The 20868-nt window shown below is 53.0% G+C and overlaps 1 protein-coding gene across 1 annotated transcript in view; it reads left to right on the forward strand.

Moving 5' to 3' along the window:
• Nucleotides 1–10158, forward strand: part of Sdc3 (syndecan 3) — a 32730-nt gene extending 22572 nt beyond the window's left edge. Inside the window, 4 exon segments of the mRNA NM_053893.3 lie at nt 1406–1523; nt 2899–3521; nt 5614–5902; nt 6526–10158. Coding sequence (NP_446345.3) covers nt 1406–1523; nt 2899–3521; nt 5614–5902; nt 6526–6692 — 1197 coding nt within the window. The 3' untranslated portion in view covers nt 6693–10158.
• The last annotated feature ends 10710 nt before the right edge of the window (nt 10159–20868 follow it).

The raw sequence follows: 20868 nt of genomic DNA on the forward strand, positions 1-20868 counted from the left end.
CATCCTAAGCCTCCTCAGTGCCAGGAACCTTGCTAGTCAGGACAGCCACCACCTTGGAACATCTTATTGTAGATGGTGAATGGGAACAGCCCCTTAATACTGGTACTTCAAAGCAAACTGCTCACGAACTTCAGGCATCATGACTTGGGAGCGTGGGATGCCTTTCAAAAGAAGTAACACTGGAGGTGGCTTGGGAAGAATGTGCTAGGCAGAGAAACCAGGGGCTGTGGAGGGTGCTGGGTGAACCTGCATAGCTGCAAGGGAGGCAGCTGCATTGACCAACCCCAGAGTGTATTAAGTTTCTCTTACCTAGGGTGCCTTTCTCCTTGGATTTTGGTTATAAGACGTAAATGTCATAGGCTTCAAATCCTAATACCAGGAGCTTCCCCTCAAAGCTCTGATGGTGGGGACCACGGCCGGGGTAAGTCAGGCAAGTCAAGGCCACTTATCAGTCTTTGGGAATCTTTGAGGTTCTAGGTGCTGGCTCCAACTGTGAGCTTATCAGGAAGACTACAGTTAAGAGCTGAGAACAGCAGCTTCAGGCTTCCCAAGTTCTGACCTGGAAGGGTTCTTAGGCCTGGAGAGCTAGATGCTTGGAGAAGCAACAGAGACAGAAGTACTATGGGGGCTTGTGCTGATCTGGGCATATACTGTGGGGTAGGCCAGGCGGCAGCTAACTTTCCGTTAAGAAAAGGGGCTTGGCTGGCTCAGCATGGACACTCCTTTTCTCCTTTCCCCTCCTTATTCTGGTATTTCTCTCCTGGGTCCTCAGCTTCCCCAGCGTCCATGTCTGTCTTATAGAACTATCTCTCTGCCCTTGCTAATTTTTGGTGTCATTTGGATCCCAAACCTCATTTCACTCCTAGCCTTCTGGGCACTGGAGCCTCAGTTTCCTCATCTGTGAGTTGGGTTGGTGGTTGCCACCTGAAGTCACTTATCTGGAGGCCCCAGTGGGATCCTGTCTGTGGGCACTGTTCACACGGAGGTGATGGTGAGCCGGTATTGAATCTGCAGTGTACCAGGCCAATCTTGGAATAGTGGAGGGAGCCATTTTTTTGTTTACCGAACATACAAACAGAATGAACCACCCATCCAGTGTGAGAACGACCTGTCTTGGTTCAAACTCAGCTCTGCATGCTCCGAGCCCATTCTCCTGTGTAGGGGTTTTCATGGCTGGGACTGGGGGGGGGGGGTCGGCAGCTGATGGTCCCTAGTGGCAGCTGGCAGGTAAGGGAGAGAGCTCTTCTACTGTGGCCTTGGGTAGGTGGGAAGTGGCCACCCGCCAACACCCAGCTCTCTGTAGCACATATGGGACACTCTGCCCTTAAATGTGTCTGCTGTCTCTTGGGCCTGTATGGGCCAATATCTTGGGTGCCTAGCCCTGTGCATGTCTGTACCCTCCCAGGCTCAACGCTGGCGCAATGAGAACTTCGAGAGGCCGGTGGATCTTGAGGGCTCAGGGGACGACGACTCATTTCCTGATGATGAACTGGATGACCTCTACTCGGGGTCGGGCTCTGGCTGTAAGTAATCCCAGGTCTCCCTGCCTGTCTTTAGTATCTAGCACCAGCCCAGAAGCCTTTAAGGTCATTTGAGTGAGTCCTGCCACTGTATGGAGATCAAGACCTCAAGAAGGAGGAGGGCAGAGCAACCTTCTGGTGGGGAGAAGGCTTAGGGAAGCCTTCAGAGGCCAGGACCCTTGTCCCTATATTTGCATGTGTAGCCTGGGCCTGTGCCTAGCCTTGTGTCTTGTTGAATAAACATAGATAGCCAATCAGTGTTCCCAGCTCAGCACCCATTATATTCGGAGGGCCAGGGGAAGCCCTCATCAGGGACGAACTTTTCGGTTCCATCTGGAGCGGGTGACCCTTTGAGTCCATCAACAGTAGGCAGGCTCAAGTTGAGATAGGGCTACGGTGGGCTTCAGGGGCGTGGGATTGGCCTGCTGGCTCTGTCTTCAGTCAACTGTGAATCAGGCAGGGTGACAGTGGATGCAGCAGCTCTGTCTTGTGGCCAGGAAGCCGAGTGACTTCCGACCTCTTGAAACTCCCATATTTCTATGTGCTGAGGAGTTAACCTTCCTCTCATAGGCTCTGGGAGGTGAGGACAGGAAGTCAGTATGGTCATGAAGCTGGTAACTGAGGGAGCATGTGGAGATGGGCCCAGCCAGGGGATGCCTGTTCCAGGCTCATGGCTTCCTGAACTTAGCTCTGCCTCTAGTTTCCCTCCAGTGTCTGCTTTAAGCCTCTTCCTCAGGAACCTGGGCCCTCCTCACTCAGCCTGCTCAGCCCTCATGACCCTGATTTGCCATGGCCTCTTCTCAGGTCTCCTAACTCCAAGCCCCTCATCTTATCCCTCCCTGAGTTGCCCCTGTGGCCTGGGAAGGGTGCTGTGCAAGAAGGCCTCATCTGGGAGGTGCTTGCTTGGGAGTCTCTGCTGCCATGGGTTTGTGTGGGGGCATGTCCTCAGGTCCCTTCCCACGAGGTCAGGCCTTGCTCTCCTGTAACCCTGACTGAATTCCAGACAGAAGCTTCAGTCAGCCGTCGTTAGGCCTCAGGAAGAGTGAGTTGGCAGAGTCAGGGCAGGCGGTCTGGAGGTCGTGGCCCCCTCAAGGATTTTTTTTTTTTTTTTTGGTTCTTTTTTTCGGAGCTGGGGACCGAACCCAGGGCCTTGTGCTTCCTAGGTAAGCGCTCTACCACTGAGCTAAATCCCCAGCCCCAAGGATTTTTGACTAGGCACTGACTAGCTCATCTGCTCAAGCCTCTTCCTTTCTGTCTTGTTTTCCTGGGGAAATTGCTCAGAGAGGTGGGGTGTCCTCCTGGGACGGCAATGGTTGCCTGGGAACCTGGCGGTGAGGAACACCCACTCCCCAGGGCTTTCCTTTCCCCACCCCCCCAGACTTCGAGCAGGAGTCCGGCCTTGAGACAGCCATGCGGTTCATTCCTGACATAGCCCTGGCTGCACCCACCGCACCTGCCATGCTACCCACGACCGTTATCCAGCCCGTGGATACCCCGTTTGAGGAACTCCTTTCTGAGCATCCCGGCCCCGAACCAGTCACCAGTCCCCCACTGGTGACAGAGGTGACAGAAGTTGTAGAAGAGCCCAGTCAGAGAGCCACCACTATCTCCACCACCACATCTACCACTGCAGCCACCACCACAGGGGCCCCAACTATGGCCACAGCACCTGCTACAGCAGCCACCACTGCCCCTAGCACTCCCGCGGCACCCCCTGCCACGGCCACCACGGCTGACATAAGGACCACCGGCATACAAGGGCTGCTGCCTCTTCCCCTGACCACGGCTGCCACAGCCAAGGCCACTACCCCAGCAGTACCCTCACCACCCACTACTGTGGCTACCTTGGACACAGAGGCCCCGACACCTAGGCTGGTCAACACAGCTACCTCTCGGCCACGAGCCCTTCCTCGGCCAGTCACCACCCAGGAGCCTGAAGTTGCTGAGAGGAGTACCCTGCCGTTGGGGACCACCGCTCCTGGACCCACAGAGGTGGCTCAGGTAAGGACAGTGGGTGAGGGGTTAGTGTGGGCAGAGGTGGGTTGGCCAGGGACCAGGAGGTGCCATTGGTGAACTAGGCAAGATGGGCCTGGTGTGTGTGCTGGGTAGGAGCTCCTGGATGGGGTTAGGGGAGGTCAGAGAGCCATGGCATCTGAGTAATGGCTGCTTTTGAGCCTAGGCACCAATTAGGTGGATTTCTGGGGCAGAGTTCGGGAACAGTGAGTATGCCTGGCTGGGAGTCTATGTCCAGAGCAGCGTTAAAAGATTGCCAGCCAACCCGGTGTGGTGGTACACAATTTTGATCCCAGCACCCTGGAGGCGGGGGTTGGGGGGCAGATCTCTGTGAGTTCGAGGACAGTCTGGTCTACAGAGTGAGTCCCAGGATGGCCAGAGATAGACCCTATTGTCATCTGCCATCTTTTTTCTCTTTAGTCTTAGCACATTAGCTGGTGGTTGGTGCTTTCTATCTCTTCATTTCTTTATCTGTGAGGGGAAGACCAGAGAAGGTACACACACCTAGCACTGAGGAAGCTGAGGCAGGAGGATTGCTGCAAGTTCAGATCAGCCTGGGCTATACAGTAAGACAAGAAGGAGGAGGAGGAGGAGGAGGAGGAGGAGGAGGAGGAGGAGGAGGAGGAGGAGGAGGAGGAGGAGGAGGAGGAGGAGGCAGACGACGACGACAGAAACAGAGAGATAGGGAGAGAGGCCTGCCGTGGTCTGCACGTGGTGTTTCCTGACCATTTAGTTCTTAGAATTCTGGAACAGTCCACAAGCCAGCTGCTTGACTGTTGTCATGGCCATATTCATCGTTGTCATTATAGTGGCCTGAGGATGACTGAGTGGGTGTTACAGGGAACATCTCTCTGCAGCCAGTGCAGGCCACTATCCCTGAATACTTCTCCAGCCCCGCCCCTTCCTGCTATGCTGACTGATAGATATTTCTCTAGCCCTGTCCCCTCCCTCCATGCTGACTGGTCCCCTCTTTTTACAAGTGAAGCAGAGGAAGCCATGTTTCTAGGTTCCTCAGGTAGTAGTTGAATCAGGCTTCAAATTCTGACTGGCTGGGGACTCTTGAGGTGGGCTCCTAAGGCTGGGGACTCCTGACCTGGGGGGGGCTCCTGAGCTGGGAGCTCCTGAGGCTGACCAGTGTCCAGGGCCAGGGTTAAGCTAGGTGGGGCATGGGGATTGAAGGAAAGACCATGATAAGGGTGGAGGGACTCCAGGGGACTCCAGGGGACTGCAGTCTGGCCTGTGCATCACACCATGGATGTGCACAGGAAACCCAGGGTGGTGTTACCTGCCTGCAATTCCCGCATCTGGGAGGTGGAGGCAGGAGGATTAGAAGTTTAAAGTTCTCCTTCCCTGTGGAGCCAGTTCTAGGTCAGCCTGGGCTATATGAGACCTTGGCTGGAAAAAGTGTTTCCTAGCACCAGGCCGGAAGGGAACATGGTGAGTATGGAGAGCCGCAGAGCAGCCTGCCTTAAACCTCGCAGGGGCCTTAGGGCCTAGGAGCCGACTTTTGGAGCCCTTCAGACCCTCTCAGGCTCCAGCCAGTCCCATAAGACGCAGGCCCAGGTCCTTCCCTCAGAGAGGGAGCCTTTCAGGGAGGGGGAACAATACTAGGGTGTGGCCTAGAAGCAGAAGCAGGTGTAGGAGGTTTGGGGACAGCAGCTCTGACTTGGCAGGTTTGCTCGTGGGCTGGCCGCCATATACTTACGCTGTATATGTGAGGACAGAGCCAGCCTAGCAAGCCCCAGACAAACCCCCCGCTCCTGGACAGGAATCCTCCAAGAATTGTTCTAAGGCAGCTGGAGAGGAAGTCATGGGGACAGGATGTGGCCAGGATGAGAACACTCTGAGGTCCGGTAATCAGAAGTGCAGACTGGAGTCTGAGAGATCCCGATTTTAGTTCTGCTCCCACCGTGTATGAGCTGTGTGTCCCCGAGAAAGTCGAGACACCTCTCTGGGCTTGTTTACCACTCTGTAAACTGGGGATACTAATCCCTTCTTCAAGGGGACAGTGATGGCCCCACCTGGTGCAGGTTTGTGTGTATGGAGTACCTAACCCTAAGTCATACTACTGTTTCTGCAGACCCCAACTCCAGAGTCCCTTCTGACCACGACCCAGGATGAGCCAGAGGTGCCAGTAAGCGGGGGGCCCAGCGGGGACTTTGAGCTGCAAGAAGAGACCACACAGCCAGACACAGCCAATGAAGTGGTGGCGGTGGAAGGAGCCGCGGCCAAGCCATCACCTCCACTGGGGACACTACCCAAGGGTGCCCGCCCAGGCCTTGGCCTCCACGACAATGCCATCGACTCGGGCAGCTCTGCTGCCCAGCTCCCTCAGAAGAGCATACTAGAGCGGAAGGAGGTGCTCGTAGGTGAGGCCAGGCTCCAGGCCTGGGGCAAGGCAGAGTGTGGGATTCCCGTGAGGGTAGAAGGGAAAGCAGGGTTTTACCTCCCACTCCTCTCTTCATTCTCTGCTCTCTCTCTAGAACTCTCTTTATACCCTCTGACCCCTCCATAGACTGACTTAGGAACCTTGCTTTTTGGAGTCAACCCAGTTGACCCTGTGGGACCTTTCTTCCTAGGTGCTACTCTCTCACCTGTCTTTTGGTTTGACCTTTAACCCAGCTTTGACCTAAGACCTTGAAGGCTTTACCCTGGCGGGACCTGCGATCCCACTGGCTCTCCTATCAAGGTTCCCATCTCCTCATGGAGACAGCGGGTGCTGGTCTGGCAGTGTTGGGGAGGGGCCTTCCCTTCCTAATAGCTTAAGGCTGCGGAGCATCTGATGTTTGACAAGGTCGCCGCCTCCATCGTATCGTAGGGATGCGGATTCATTGTTGAGCCATTGGAAAGGAGCTGGGAACTGTAGGTGGTATCAGCAGCGTCCTCTCCCATATTCTCTCTCTGACTCCAGGTCCGGGAGGATCTCTAGGCTACTGGCACCTGAACCCTCTGCGTTGCCTCTGGGTCTTGACCTCTGTGTCTTTCTCCACAGCTGTGATCGTAGGTGGCGTGGTGGGCGCCCTCTTCGCTGCCTTCCTGGTCACGTTGCTCATCTACCGCATGAAGAAGAAGGACGAAGGCAGCTACACCTTGGAAGAGCCCAAGCAGGCAAGCGTCACATACCAGAAGCCCGACAAGCAGGAGGAGTTCTACGCTTAGCAGAGAGAGCCACAGTGCCTCCTGCAGCCTCGACTCCGCCTTGCCCAGTCCCTGTCCCAACAACAGCCCAGGCCCAATCCTGGGCCTGGGCCTGGGCCTGGGATGGAGCCTGGCCCTGCTTCCTTCTGCTCAGGCTGCTAGCTTAACACAGACTGTCCTAAGGAGCAGAGGCGCCACCATCTGCCCCAGACTGTGCCCGTATGACCCCTTCTCTAGGCCCATTCCCTCCAGCCTGGGGCTTCAGGATCTTGAGTCCCATGGACAAGAGGAAGGAAGCCCTGGTTGCTGGTTGAAACATGGGCGGGGCCAGGGTTAAGATGGCCCACAGTGCTCTTCACGCAGAGGCCACCATGCTGGCTTCTAAAACCAACACATGGTACATCTAGCCCTCCAATTCAACATCATCCGGATGCTGAGGCCTCGAGCTGCTGTCCCAAGGCCTCTCTCGACAGGAGGGTGTCCTTTGTCACCAGCCTGAGTCGTCGTGGAGTCACCGCCCCCTCTCCCCTGCCTAATGCACATGTCCCCAGGCTGCACCTCTTTCTGCACCTCCTCCCAGGGAAAGGGCTTCCTCAGTGCACAGGGCAGTCAGTGGTAAGGGAGGCCACTCTAGCGTCCCTCCTGAGAGGGGATGTCACATCGCCTTTGTCAACCACTGCTATAATCCTATAATGCATTCACACAGGAGACAAAAACATACCCAGTCCTGACCACCCGGCCAGCGAGACATCACACACACGCACCACCTTCACGCAGTGCTCAGACATCCTGACGCTTCTGCCACGTAGGCCACTGTCATCGTCACCAGTGGCAACCACGCCACCTTCCTCCCACTCTCTCTTTACACACATTGGTCCTGCATCTGGCTCCTCTAACCATCCGGGTCACTGAGGAAGGCAGGACCGAGTTGTAGGCATCAGCCCATATTGGGTCCCCCAGAGTCACCCTATTCCACTTGGTCCCCACCATGACACCTATACCAGCCACACTGATGCTGATCCCAGCTGATGTCAGTCACAACCCCACACAGATGCAGGCTCGCCCTCCCCACTGTGGCTCATAGAGAAGTTTTGGGCTAGCCTCTGCCAGCCAAGTCTGAAGGAAGAAGGGAGCTAGGGTCTCCCAGGACCAAGGAGCTGTGTGGGTTGTCCCTGGTCTCTATGTATTTCCTTTCTGCTCTGAGCCAGGAGCTGTCTCTGCCTCCCAGGACACGTGTCTCCAAAGTGCCTGCGAGGGCGGGCTCCGCCCAGGCCCTCTGTGTCCCCTGCCCTGCCCTGGCCTGGTGAGACCGACCTCAGGCCTACCTACTCTGGGTCCTCTCTGTGGACACAACTGACCAGGCAACTTGGCAGTTCTGGCTACAACTGGATGGACCCATACTCCAGCAGGCTCATCCCAATGCTGTAGGCCCCAAGAGTCATTGATGGGGACAAGGGTGTCACAGGCCTCAAGTCTACCACCCTGTCTCTGTTATTCTTAGAAGTGGGGCTATTCCAGAGGTATTTTAAGTGTGGGATCACCATTCTCTTTGTGAGAGGGGTGTGCCGAGGGAATTCTCAGCACCAAAGGGACGCGGCTTAGGTAGTGATTAGCGGGTACCCCTCTGCCATCTCTCAATGTCCCAGACTCAGTCAGGTGACCACATGGTTTCTGTTTCATTTTAAAGATTCCCTGACAGCAGAGTTGGGCAGAATGAAGAACCACATCTGGGCAATGGGGACAGGATCTAGGCACAGCTTGTCTTTCTGGGGTGGGGGGTGTCCCCTGTCAGGCTCTGTCTGTCTTCCAGACCCCCAGGCTTCTTTCAATGGGGCTTTAGAGTTTTGTTAAGGAAGCCAGTTGGCCAGGACTTTAAGGAGGGGAAGAAATGAGAGGTGTCCTAGTCCCATGAGGTATGGAGGAGGGAGCTTGGCCGAGATCTTCCCTGCAGCAGGAGGGCTGGGTAGGGAGTAGAGGAGAGCAGTGTCCCAGACCTTTCCACTCCTCCCTGGTAAGCTGCAGTCTTGGGAACTAGAGCTTTGGAGAGAAAGGCTCAGGAGGTGGGGGATGCAGCCTCCAGGGGCTCATCCCTAGGGGACACCGGGATCAGAGCAGGAGGCCCCAGCTTCTTCTGTGTTGGGCTAGAGCTCACTTCTCAGTGTTCAGGGTGGCTCCAACCCTGGGGCTGTGGGTTTGGCCTCTGGGACCAGCACTCTTTCTGCGTCAACATTTGAAAGAAGATACTGTAGGTCTTGAGTATGGGGTCCAGGCCCCAAGGCCAATGTCTTAGGTTTTATGCCCATGACGTGTGACCTAAAGGTTAATGGTGTGAGCAGCCCAGATACACTGGGCTAGCCTGGTGAGGCCAGGACGATTTAAGAGAACTCAGTTCCAAGGGTGAACTGAACTCTTCCTAGTGCAATGTGGGTGCGGGGTTCCCACCCTGCCCCAGAAATAGTGCAGTACATGCGGGGCCTGCCCAAAGGAATCCGGAGACACCTCAGTGCTCCTGGGTAGGTATTCAGGACGCCGGCATGCCTGGAAGCATGGTGCATTCTGAATCAAAGGAGTTGGTGTGTCCTGGACCTCTCCACGCCCTGGTTTCCTAGGGAGTAAGACATGCTGGGGCCAGAGAGCTGAAGAACTAGGCTTCGTCTCTCTTGGGGGCCAGACTAGGGACTCTCTGTGGGCAAGGTTGATTCCCTTTGACTGCCAGAGGCAAGTGGGTGACAGCCAGGACTGGCTGAGCCGACCTGCAGCAAGAGCCTAGGATGCTGGGGCCAGACCTCCCTGGGCTTGGCCTCCAGGCTGGGGCTCGAGCCACACAGAGAAGAGCCAATGCTGCTTTCGGGGCAGGGGTGGCTGCCTGGTCTGCCCTGGCTTTCTCCTGGGATGGACCTCCCCAGACTTGGTGTCTGTAAATAGAAGCCCACACTGTACAGATCTACAGAGAGGCCCAAACTGGGCCCTGGAGTCACCATTCTGAGGGGCTGATGGCCTGGCTTCCCCCAGGGGCCCTCTGGGTGCTTGGGTATGCCTGGCCCCGGCGTGGTGAATGCATGTAAATACTTTTCGTAGACAGTGTGGCTCCAGAGAGCCCCCTGAGACAGTGTCCCCCTCCCCACCTCTACTGGTTCATCCTCTCTCCTGTACAGAGCCCTCCCGGCCTCTGGGCCACCAGGAACAGGGGCTTCCTCCTTTCCCTAGGCTTCCCTACCCGTCCTTTCCCTATAACCCATTTATTAACCAACCCTGTCCTGAGTTCATGGCCAAAACGTACATAAGAAAAGGAGGAAGGGTCAGATGGATAAAGATAAAGATACCAAGGCCTGGTCCATCCTAGCATGGGCGCTCGTCCACCCCTGACTTGGGAAGGACAGGGCTTGCTTTGTTTTGTTTTCTGTTTGTTTCGTTTTTGTTTTTTTTTTTAACATTTCCCTGTGCTGTGCCCATTTATAAGAGGGAATAAAATTAAGCTGAAAGATGCTGTGTGGTGGCCCATGTGTGACATGAGTAGGGGATTGGTTTGGGAGGGACAGCCTATGCTCACCGTGTGTCCCAGCCACTGTCCTCTGGGGAGATGGAGAATGACCCAGGGCTATAGGATAGCATCCACATGGGAACCATGAGGTAAACGTTGTGGTTGGTTGAATGAGGGGAAATGGTGTATATGACTGCGGTTGGGGCACTGGGTGGGGGGTTTGCTGTTCATCCCCTCGGGGAGACTCCAACTTGAGGCTGCAAAGAGAATCTCAGCCTAAGGGATGTGGGAATTGGAGCCCTGCATGAGGGGAGACTGTGCCCTTGGGGTCCGATATGCTCATTCTTGTTGCTTTTTGTTTTTGTGCTTTTTGCTTTTGGAGACGGGTCTCACTGTGTAGCATAGTCCAGGCTGGCTTTGAACTCACAGAGTTCTGCCTGCCTCTGCCTCCCGAGTGCAGGGATTAAAAGCATGAGCCACCAGCGCGCGGCTGTCATATCCATTCTTATGTCCAGGTGGTGGCATTTCCCAGCCTCGGGCCTGGCCTTGGGCGCTCCAAGTCTGTTTCCCTCACCACAAAGTGTCCCCTGTGGAGGGGGAGAGGGCTCCGTGACGAACTCAACACGATGTTCCTCGTTGCTAACTTGCTCAAGGTGTTTTTGAAGGCAGAGTGGGGACAAGAGCAGGACTCGGAGACCACACGTTTCTATGACCCGGATCACTGGGTGCAGGCAGGGCAAGGCTCCTTCTAACCTCTCTGGGCCTTCACAGCCAGGTCCACTCAGTGCCTGACCCAGGGTCTTCCCGTGCGATGAAAGCCGCTGTGCCTCATTGGCCATCGCTCCTGCTTCTCTGGGGACACACACAGGGCTGTTGGGCCCCAAGGCAGGGGAAAGATGGTGCCCTTGGGTGTCACAGTCACAGTCTGCCCTCCTCTGAGGGGAACTTCCTCAAGGCTCATAAGTATTTCCTCAGACAATGGGGCGCCATTTCTGGTTGGCCCCTAAAGCCTGAGGACGTAGTGATGCTCTGGCTCCTTTCACATGCCTCCCTCCCCCACTCTTCCCCCCCCTTTTCACTAAAGGTTCTCAGATGTCTACCCTCACCTGACCTGTGCTTGGAAATGGGAGCCAAGAGGCCACGGGGATGGGGGTGGGAAAGTGACTCAGTGGGTAAAACGCTCATCACACGAGTGTGAGGACTTCAGTTCGAACCCTGAGAACTCATAAAGCCAACTGCAGCTCCTGCGTGTGGCCTCCACATGTACACAATGGAATGCCCAGGGGAGATGGAAGCCTCTGGAGTCTTGCAGGTGAGCTAGCCTGGGATACCCAGTAGTAAACAAGACACCCTGCCAAGCAAGACAGGCCAGGCATACCACCTGTGGCATGGCACATGCATGCCTGCACACACGCACACACACACGCACACACACACACACCACAGCCAGTCAGACGACTGTGGGGCCACTAGAGCCTGGCAGGGAGTTTTTTCTTCTCAGCTCCACTGGTTACAACTCTTCCCACCGTGTGGTAATTGTAAGACAGCTCCCCAGGGCCTCAGTGGGGAAAGGGGGACCTCAGATGGCTCGATTCCAGGAGGCTCCATCAACTTCCCTGGGTACTCACCGCTGCATTTGAGCAGCAAACACTCACTTATCAGCATGATGATGATGATGGTGAGGATGGTGGTGAGGATGATGGTGATGGTGATGATAGCTTTGCAGCTGCTGGTGATGATGGTGATGACAACGATGACGGTGATGATGTAACAGCCTTTACATAGTCTAGGCTAGCCTAGAACTTGTGGCAATCTTCCCTCAGCCTCCCAAGTAATGAGCTCACTGGAGTCTGCAACTACTCCTGGCTAGACCTGGCATACTGCCCACTGAGTGAATAAATGACCTGAACCTGGGCAGGGGTCAAGTGACCTCTGTTGACATAGTACAGACCCTGACTTGGGCCACGAGGGTCAACACTCATCTGGAGCAGCACTCTTGGGCCGGCCACACAATGGGCTGGGCACTGGAGGAGCTGGGGCCTCCCCTCTGGGGAGTAGCAGAACCGAAGGAGAAGGGGAAGAATGGCTGTTTGTTTCTGTAAGTCCAAGAGGTCACAGAGGCCAGCCTGAGCCTCCTTGGGAACAGAGTGTACTCAGCTTCTGGAGGCCACCCACCTTATTCTGCTGGGCTGAGGGTGGGCTGCCGGCCATTAGAGGGTCCAGACTGCTTGTGGTGGATTCTGAGCCTCAGCTCCCTCTAGAAGGAAGGAGGCCAGGCCTGCTGTGGTAATGGAAGACTTGGGTTGGGAGCGGAGGAGAGGATCAGTTGGCGGAGGAGGCTGGGCTGGGCTCCCCTTTATGGCTCTACCCACACAAGCTCTCCACAGTCTGTGCTGTCCTTGCAGCGTGCATTTGCAGATGGAGAAACTGAGGCTCCAAGAACCAGAATTCAAAGTCCTGCAGTTGAGAGGGTGCAGGAGACCCAGGCCAGAGCCCAGTCTCTCCCCTCCCCCCCTTCTCCTCCCTCTGGGGTGTGTGTTGGGGGGAAAGGCTGTGTGCTGCGTGAGTGTGGGCAGTTACCCAACCCCAGTCAGCAGCTGAGGAGCCACAAGAGGAGTACGTGTGATTGAGAGACTGAAAAAAATACATGGGACAACATGGGGGTGGGCTCCCCTGTCAGTGACTCCCCCACAGGCTCTGTGCTCAGTTCCTACACAGAATCAGCACCCTTGTCTCACAGCCGAGATTGGCTTCATCAGCAAAACCCAAGCTATGAAATGTTCTATCAAATGGTCCACTTCCCTCAATAAATCATTTGTAAAGAAAGAGAAAGGAATTTAGAATGTATAGAAAATATACACAGATGTATACACATGCATGTTTGTTAAGATAAAGTTGGGGGTGTGTCTGGATGACCTATCGGTCAGTAGAAGCTTGCCTTACAAGGGTGAGCATTTGACTTCAACCCCCTGCATCCAGACAAGAGGCAAGCATGACGGGATGCACTTATAACCCCAATGCCAGGGAGGCGGAGGCAGGAAAATCTGTAGGGCTCACTAGCCATAGGCTGCCTGATTGGTGAACTCCAGGCCAATGAGAGCTCACGTCTTGAAGGAGGTGGACAGCATTCCTGAGGAAGGACACCTGAAGCTGACCTCTGACCTCCACGAGTAGTCCATATATAGATAAGCACACTCACATGCAAACATACTAAAAACAAAAATAAAAACAACTTTTTGAGATGGGATTCTGCCGTGTTACTCAGGCTGGCCCCGAATTCCTGAGCTCAAGCAATCCTCCTGCCTCAGCCTCCTGTACCTTGCACCATAGGCATGCACCCCCCTAAAGACTTCATAAAGAAGATTAAAAGATGTAGTGGTCAAACACTGTAGAAACTTGATATGGATCCTGCTTCAAATAAACCATATTTTAAAATGCCAGTTAGGACACAAATAGAAATTTGAGCTCACTGAAGTCTGTATAGCCTAAATTTGTATTTGCTCTGACAGTCTCCTGAAGCCCAGGCTAGCCTCAACCGTTCTAGTAGCCCAGGATGACCTTGAACTTTTGATCCTCCTGCCTCCATTAACCAAGTGTTAAAATTATAGGCAGGGACCACCATACCAGGTTTGTATGGAGTTGGGGATCTAATCCAGGGCTTCACAAATGCTATGTCAGCACTGCATGGTCAGAGCCACAGCCTGACCCCACTCCCTTTAATATTTAAAACATTTTCAGCCAAGCAGTGGTTGTGCACACCTTTAATCCCAGCACTCCAGAGACAGAGGCAGGTGGATCTCTGAATTCAAGGCCAGCCTGGTCTACAAAGCAAGTTCCAGGGCAGCCAGGGCTACACAGGGAAACCCTGTATTAGGGAGAAAAACCCCAAAACCCAAAAACCAAACATTTCCATCATTTGCTCTTTCTTTTTCCTTCTCTTCCCCCTCCCCTTCCTTCCTTCCTTCCTTCCTTCCTTGTATGTGTGCATATATGAGTGTGAAGCACATGTGTGAATGCATATGTGCATTTTGTGTGAATGCATGTATATGTATGTGAATGCATATATGTATTGTGTAAATGCATGCATGTGTGTATATGAGTGTGAATGCATATATGTATATGTGTGAATGCATGTGTGTGAATGTATGCATGTGTGAATGCATGTATGTGTGTAGGTATGAATGCATGTGTGTGTATGAATGCATGTATGTGTGTGTAAATGCATGTGTATGTGTGTGAATGCATGTATATGTGTGAATGCATGTATGTGTGCTAGCTTGTGCATGTGTATGTGGAAGCCAGAGGTTGCTATCACACATCTTCCTCTATTACTCTCCCTCATTGTTTAATATTTTTATTGTGTTTATGCATTGTGTGCATTTGTGTGTATGTGTGTGCGGGTGCACTTGTGCCCTGGTTCACAGGGAGAGGTTAGGTGACAACTTGTGAGAACCGGTTCTCTTGTTCTACTGTGTCAGTAGTGAGGATTAAACTTGGGTTGTCACGCTTGGCAGAAGGAGCCTTTACCTGCTGAGCCATCCTGTCAGCTTTTTCTTCTTTATCTTTTAAGACCCTGTCTCTCTCGACTTTCGAGCTGTGTCTCTCTGTGTCTCTGTCTCTCTCTTTCTTTCTCATGTATATATGTATGTATCTATGTATCATGTATGTATGTGTCTATGTCTATATATCTATATAACTCTCATGTATGTATGTATCTATCATGCATATATGTGTGTATATCTCTACCATGTCTCATTGTATTTATAATGTATGTGTGTATGTATGTATGTATGTGTGTATGTATGTATGTATGTATGTATGTATGTATAATGTATGCATGTATCATCTATCTTTTTTTTCTCTCTCCCTCTCTCACTGAGCCTGGAACTTGACATCTTATACCGATTGGCTACTGAGCTCAGGAGAGCTGCCTGTCTCTGCCCTCTGCTCCTGCTCAGCACTGGGGCTACATACATGAACTTGGCTTTTTGTGTGAGTGCTGGGCACCCGAACTCAGGTCCTGACTCAGGTGACTTTGCTGTCTGAACCATCTTGCTATCCTTACTTTCATAGTTTTTATAACACACACACACACACACACACACACACACACACAATTCATATAGTACCAGGGCTTGAACCTAAGACCTTGGGCAAACTCTACTGAGCTATATCTCGGCCCCGCGTTTGTATTTTTGTTCACAAGATGGTTCTGTTTTTCTACAGAGGACAAATTAGCTTTCAAGGGCTGTGGGGGACTGGAGGGGAGGGTGGGCCTGGCCCAGCAGAGGCAGAACTAGCTGTGTGTCCTCTGTCCCTGCTGTTACCTCTCAGTGTCATGCTGATGTATACCATCCATTTCCAGTTGGTCAGCACCTCCATGGCCCCAGTCCCTTTCCAGGTAAGTAAAGGGACTTTCGAGCTGGCCTCTGACAATAAGGAAGCACACGGAGCCTGAGCTAGCCATGGCTTCAAAGACTCCTTCTACAGAATCATGAGACGGAGCCTTCCCGAGCAGTGGTGAGCTTAGCCTCCCTCAGTTTCTGGGAACTCCCAACCCTGGCTTCTGGGATGATGGCACGATCTTTGAAGGATGTGTGATTTGTGTCTTTCCCTCAGCCCATTGCCAAGGCCCTGACAGGTCTGCACTCTCATCACGTCTTAGTGTGAATATTGCTGCTCACCCATTGCCAGCCAACTGTGATGTAAGAAGGGGGCGTGGACTGGTAGACACAGGCCCTTCCTGATTGTCTATGGGGGTAGGGTGGGGTCATCCCATACCCTTGCCTTGGCTTCATCCTCTATGTAGTGGCACTATGCCTCTTGCCAGGCATAGTCCAGCATCTGTTAGTGTTGGGCATTAGAACAGTGCCTCTGGGAGATGTTAGATGGCTCATTCTCTCTTTTCTTCTGGCATGGGTTACCCACTATGCTTGCATTACTATGCAGCCTACACTAGCCTCAAACTTGAAGCAACCTTTCTGTCTCAAGTCTCCTGCCTGCTGGCATGACAGATGTGCAGCACCACACCTTGACCTCTTTTCCTTTGTCATTTTGAGACAGGGATTCTCCGTGTAACCCTGGCTGTCCTGGAACTCACTCTGTAGACCAGGCTAGCCTTGAACTTAGAGATCTGCCTGCCTCTGCCTCCTCAGTGCTAGGATCAATGGCAGGTGCCACCATGGCCCGACTCATTTCTCATTTTGAGACAGGGTCTTACTAAGTTGTCCAGGCTGACCTTGAACTTGTGATCTTCCTGCTTCAGCCTCTGGAATGGCTGGAATCATAGATCTGTGCCAACATACCCAACTTGGGTTTTGAAGGCTATTCAGGAGTTCTCTATGAATAGAAAAGAGGAAAAATATTTCCTAGAAGAGAGAGAAGTATGGAAAGTCCTAGTATCGCTGAGGATGGACAAATCAAAATCAAGGGTGGAGGGGATGCAGACTTTGCTGGGGACCTATGCAATTCCATAACGGCTGGCATGGAGTTTATGAGCTGCCTTGTGTGGGTGTGTGTACTTGAGAGCTCGTGCTCTCTGTACCACAGCAGGGAAGTAAGAGGATGCGGATGTACTGGCTGTCAGTACGTCCCCAAGTATACTGCTGAAAGTCTTTGCCAGCAATCACCCATACCTCTCTTACCTTTGTTTCCCCAAACACTTTTAGGAGTGGGGTATGCAGCTGGTACTTAAGCAATGCTTTTGTGTAAAAACACAGGTGCCCCAGGTGGTGCCCCTCCCATACCTACCCCTGCACTGACACGATGTCCACAGTGCTAACACATGCTCTAGCCCCAGTGGTGGCTTAGGGTTGGTGTGTGCGTGTGTGTGTGTGTGTGTGTGTGTGTGTGTGTGTGTGTGTGTATGTGTGCATGTGTGAGCGTCCACATGCACTCAAGTGCACCCCCACATATATACACAAGTGTGCAGAGATCCCTCAGGGAATACCTGTAAGCCTTAGTGCATGATCTGGAGACAGGCATTGAAGCCAAACAAAAGCCTGGGTTGGAGGCTGGGGAAGGTGTTTGCTTTTGCTTTCCTTTTTGTTTTTTTGAGACAGGGTTTTACTCTATGGTGCAAGTTGGCTCAGCTTCCAGAGTACTAGGATTACAGGTCTCTCCCAGACCCAGGCCCTACGAGGAGTTTCGAATGTGACATTGAGCGTGACAGAGCTGGGTGTGGTAGTACACACCTGTAATCCAGCACGCAGGAGGGAGAGGCCGAAAGATCCCAAGTTCCAGGTCTCTTGTTGCAAGAATAAAGCTAGAAAGGAGAGGCTGGCATCTCCTAGTCACACCCAGGTACCAGATGCCACACAAGTGACAGAGGGACCAATTGGCGGGCACGCCTTCCTACAGCAGGAGGGACCTGAGTTGGCTTTGAAGGGCTTATAAAAGGATGCAGGTCAGTCAGGGGAGGGGTCTGGGTAGAGGTGACAGGTGGGCATAGCCATCGTGGCAGAGCCGAGTTGAGACCCTGCCTCCGTATCCCCCTTTCCTGCCTGCCTCCTTTCTGAGGCTCTTCTGGGAGGGTGGAATGCGTGTGAATCTCTGGCTGAGGGAGAGGCCGGGCCAGGCCAAGCTGGCTTAGGTCCTTCCATTGTGTGTGAGGCCAGCCAGGAGACAGAACCCTTTGTCTGCCGAGTCACCCAGCAGACACTCTGGTGGCCTCTAGTTCTCACTAGCCCTAGACTCCAAGGCCATGTCATGGAGACAGATTTTTCTCCCTGGGCAGGCTGTGACATCATAGTTCAGGGAGGAAAGGAGGGAGGGAAGGGTGAGTAGTAGTGGCCTTCCAGGCTGGCTGAGGGGCTGATAAATTGCTTCTTGCCCTCATGGCTCAGCAATTACCAACCCATTAAATCCTTTCACCCTGGGAAGCAGAGACTGCTGGAGCCACCAGTCCCAGAGAATCCCAGAGTAATGGAACCTTTTATAACAGACCCTGTGGACTACGCCTTGCTTAAGGATCATAGACTCAAAGGGCTGGGGTGGCTCCCAGGTACTTGCCTACCGTGCTTGAGGCCCTAGAGGACTCACAACCAGATACATAATTATAATCCCAGGGCTCAAAAAGTAAAGGCAGGAAGATTAGGAGCTCTAAGTCATCCTCAGCTACGCCGAACTTGGGGCTAGCCTGGGCTACTTGACAGCCGGTTTTACAAAATCAAATCAGAGCAAAAAACGAACAAACATAACAAAACATAGACTCAAGGCCTGGGGATGTGACTCCATTGTAGTCCTTTCTTTCTTTCTTTCTTTCTTTCTTTCTTTCTTTCTTTCTTTCTTTTTTTTTTTTTTTGGTTCTTTTTTTCGGAGCTGGAGACCGAACCCAGGGCCTTGCACTTCCTAGGCAAGTGCTCTACCGCTGAGCTAAATCCCCAACCCCAATTGTAGTCCTTTCTTAAGAGGAAGGTCCTAGGTTCAAGCCGCACAGAAAATAGACACGTTGATGGTTTCTTTGTAAGACTACCCTGAAATTGTATATGAAAAAAGATACAGAATAGCCACAGGTATGAGCACACTTCCTAAAGATCAGGCGTTATCTACATTCTGAGGGACCTCAGACCCAGAGAGGTGGTGTGTCTTGTCCAGGAACACACTGTGAGGAAGTGCCTGCATACACTGACCTGGAGGAGACCCAGGTGAGCTGACACCTCTTGAGGTAACTTGTCCCTGTGCTCCAGACCTCCCTGCTTCTTTCTGAAGCTGAAGGCTTCAGAGACTCTTCCTTGATTGCAGGCAGGGGGATGCTGAACCAGCTCTGACTCAGTCCCTTTGTGGCTTCGGCCTATTTGTTGAATCTCAGTTTCTTTGTCTTTGAAAGAGCAATGGAAATCCTCTCTGTGTGTCCCTAGGCAGAGGACAGCAGTTCTCTGAGAGGCTTCTTCCTGTGGGTGCATAGACACCGGCCATCCCCAGCTGCAAAGACCATCACAGGGAGACATGCTTAGCCTGGCTTGCATGATACAATGCTGGGTGCTGGCCAGGTGTTTCTGTGCTTACCTCGGTTCTAGTCGCCTGCAGGACAGAGGATTCCGTCCTGTGAGGATTGCTATTACCTTAGGGTTTCTGGTGCTGCAATAAAAACACCATAGCAAAACCAAACCAAAGCAAAAAACCCAAAGTGGAGAGGAAAGGGTTTATTCGCTTACACTTCCGCACTGCTGTTCATCACCAAAGAAGACAGGATAGGAATTCAAACGGGACAGAAACATGGAGGCAGGAGCTGATACAGTGGCCATGGAGGAGTGCTGCTGATTGGTTTGCTCTCCAAGACTTGCTCAGCCTGCTCCCTTATAGAACCCAGGACCACCAGCCCAGGGACGGCCCCACCCATGATGGGCTGAGCCCTCCCACATCAATCACTAATTAAGAAAAATGACTTACAACTGTGTCTTATGGAGGCACTTTCTCGATTGATGTTCCCTCCCTTCAGATAACTGTAGCTTGTGTATCAAGCTGATGTGTGGTCGGGGCAAAAGCTTTGGAAAGCCCTGCACACTTGTCTGAATGTGTGTGGGAGCACAATGTGCCATCATGCTTGCAAAAGGCAGAGCTCAGAGTTGAGCTGTGGGCTTGGAATTGCAGCTTCTTCTTCTGGGTCTCCCCAGAGACCAGAGGGTAATAAGTGTTTACCAAGGAAGCCCCACCCCCTGCCAGGCAGAAATGAGATGCTCTAGCCAGCATGGGAGCTCAGAGCCGCTGCCAGGCTGGGGCTGCGAGCCCAGCCTTATTATATTAATGAGCATCAGGGTGAGGATTACCACTAATGAGATTAGTCACCAGTCGAGCCTTCCCCGCCCCGCCCACGCCTCCAGTGGAGCATGCGTGTGGCAGGCGCTGGGTACCCAGGACTAGTCCATCTTCCCAAAGCCCTGGGTGGAGGAAAACACGCCCCAACTTTACAGGTGGGGAAACTGGACCCCAGCAAGGATCTACCTCATGGCACGAATGTTGCCTTTTGCTTGCTTGGTCTTTCTCTGGCTTTTAAACATTTACTTTCTGAGTGTGTGTGTGTGTGTGTGTGTGTGTGTGCGCGCGCGCGCATGGAGATTAGAAAGCAACTTACAGGAGTGGGTTCTCTCCACCATGTGCATCGAGGGTTGACTTATGTTATCAGGCTAGGCAGCAAGCTTCTTTACCCATCCACTGAACCTCGAGAGAGCTGTCCCTGTTCTCTCTCTCTCTCTCTCTCTCTCTCTCTCCCTCCCTCCCTCCCTCCCTCCCTCCCTCTCTCTCTCTCTCTCTCTCTCTCTCTCTCTCTCTCTCTCTCTCTCTCTCTTTCTGTCTCCCTCTCTGAGACAGGATCTCTCCTGACTGCCTTGGAATAAGCATCGATTCTGCCTTACTGTCCCTTCTTGAGTGCACAGCTGAGGACTGATCTTGGATCTAATAACAACAGCCCCTTGTTTTTTCCTTCCGGGACCCCTTTTCTCCCAGCAGTCATCACGGTGGGGCTCTAGATCCCTAGCAGAGCTGAGGTGGAGCCAGAGGCTTCCGTACTGCTTTGTCTTTTACCCCCTCGGGCCCCTGTGTCAGGCCAAGCTCTTGGTGTCACCCGTTGGGCAGAACCGAGGCTACTGCTTAGCCATTCACCACACAAACCTATGTCCCCTTTGGGAGTGATGCATGCAGGGAGTCCAGCTTTCAACTGACTTCCCAGTTAACCCAGTGACCTTCCCAGGCTCTGGGGACACCAGAAGGGGACATCCC

This window comes from Rattus norvegicus, chromosome 5 (assembly GCF_021556685.1).
Source record: "Rattus norvegicus strain SHRSP/BbbUtx chromosome 5, alternate assembly SHRSP_T2T, whole genome shotgun sequence".
Lineage (NCBI taxonomy): Eukaryota > Metazoa > Chordata > Mammalia > Rodentia > Muridae > Rattus > Rattus norvegicus.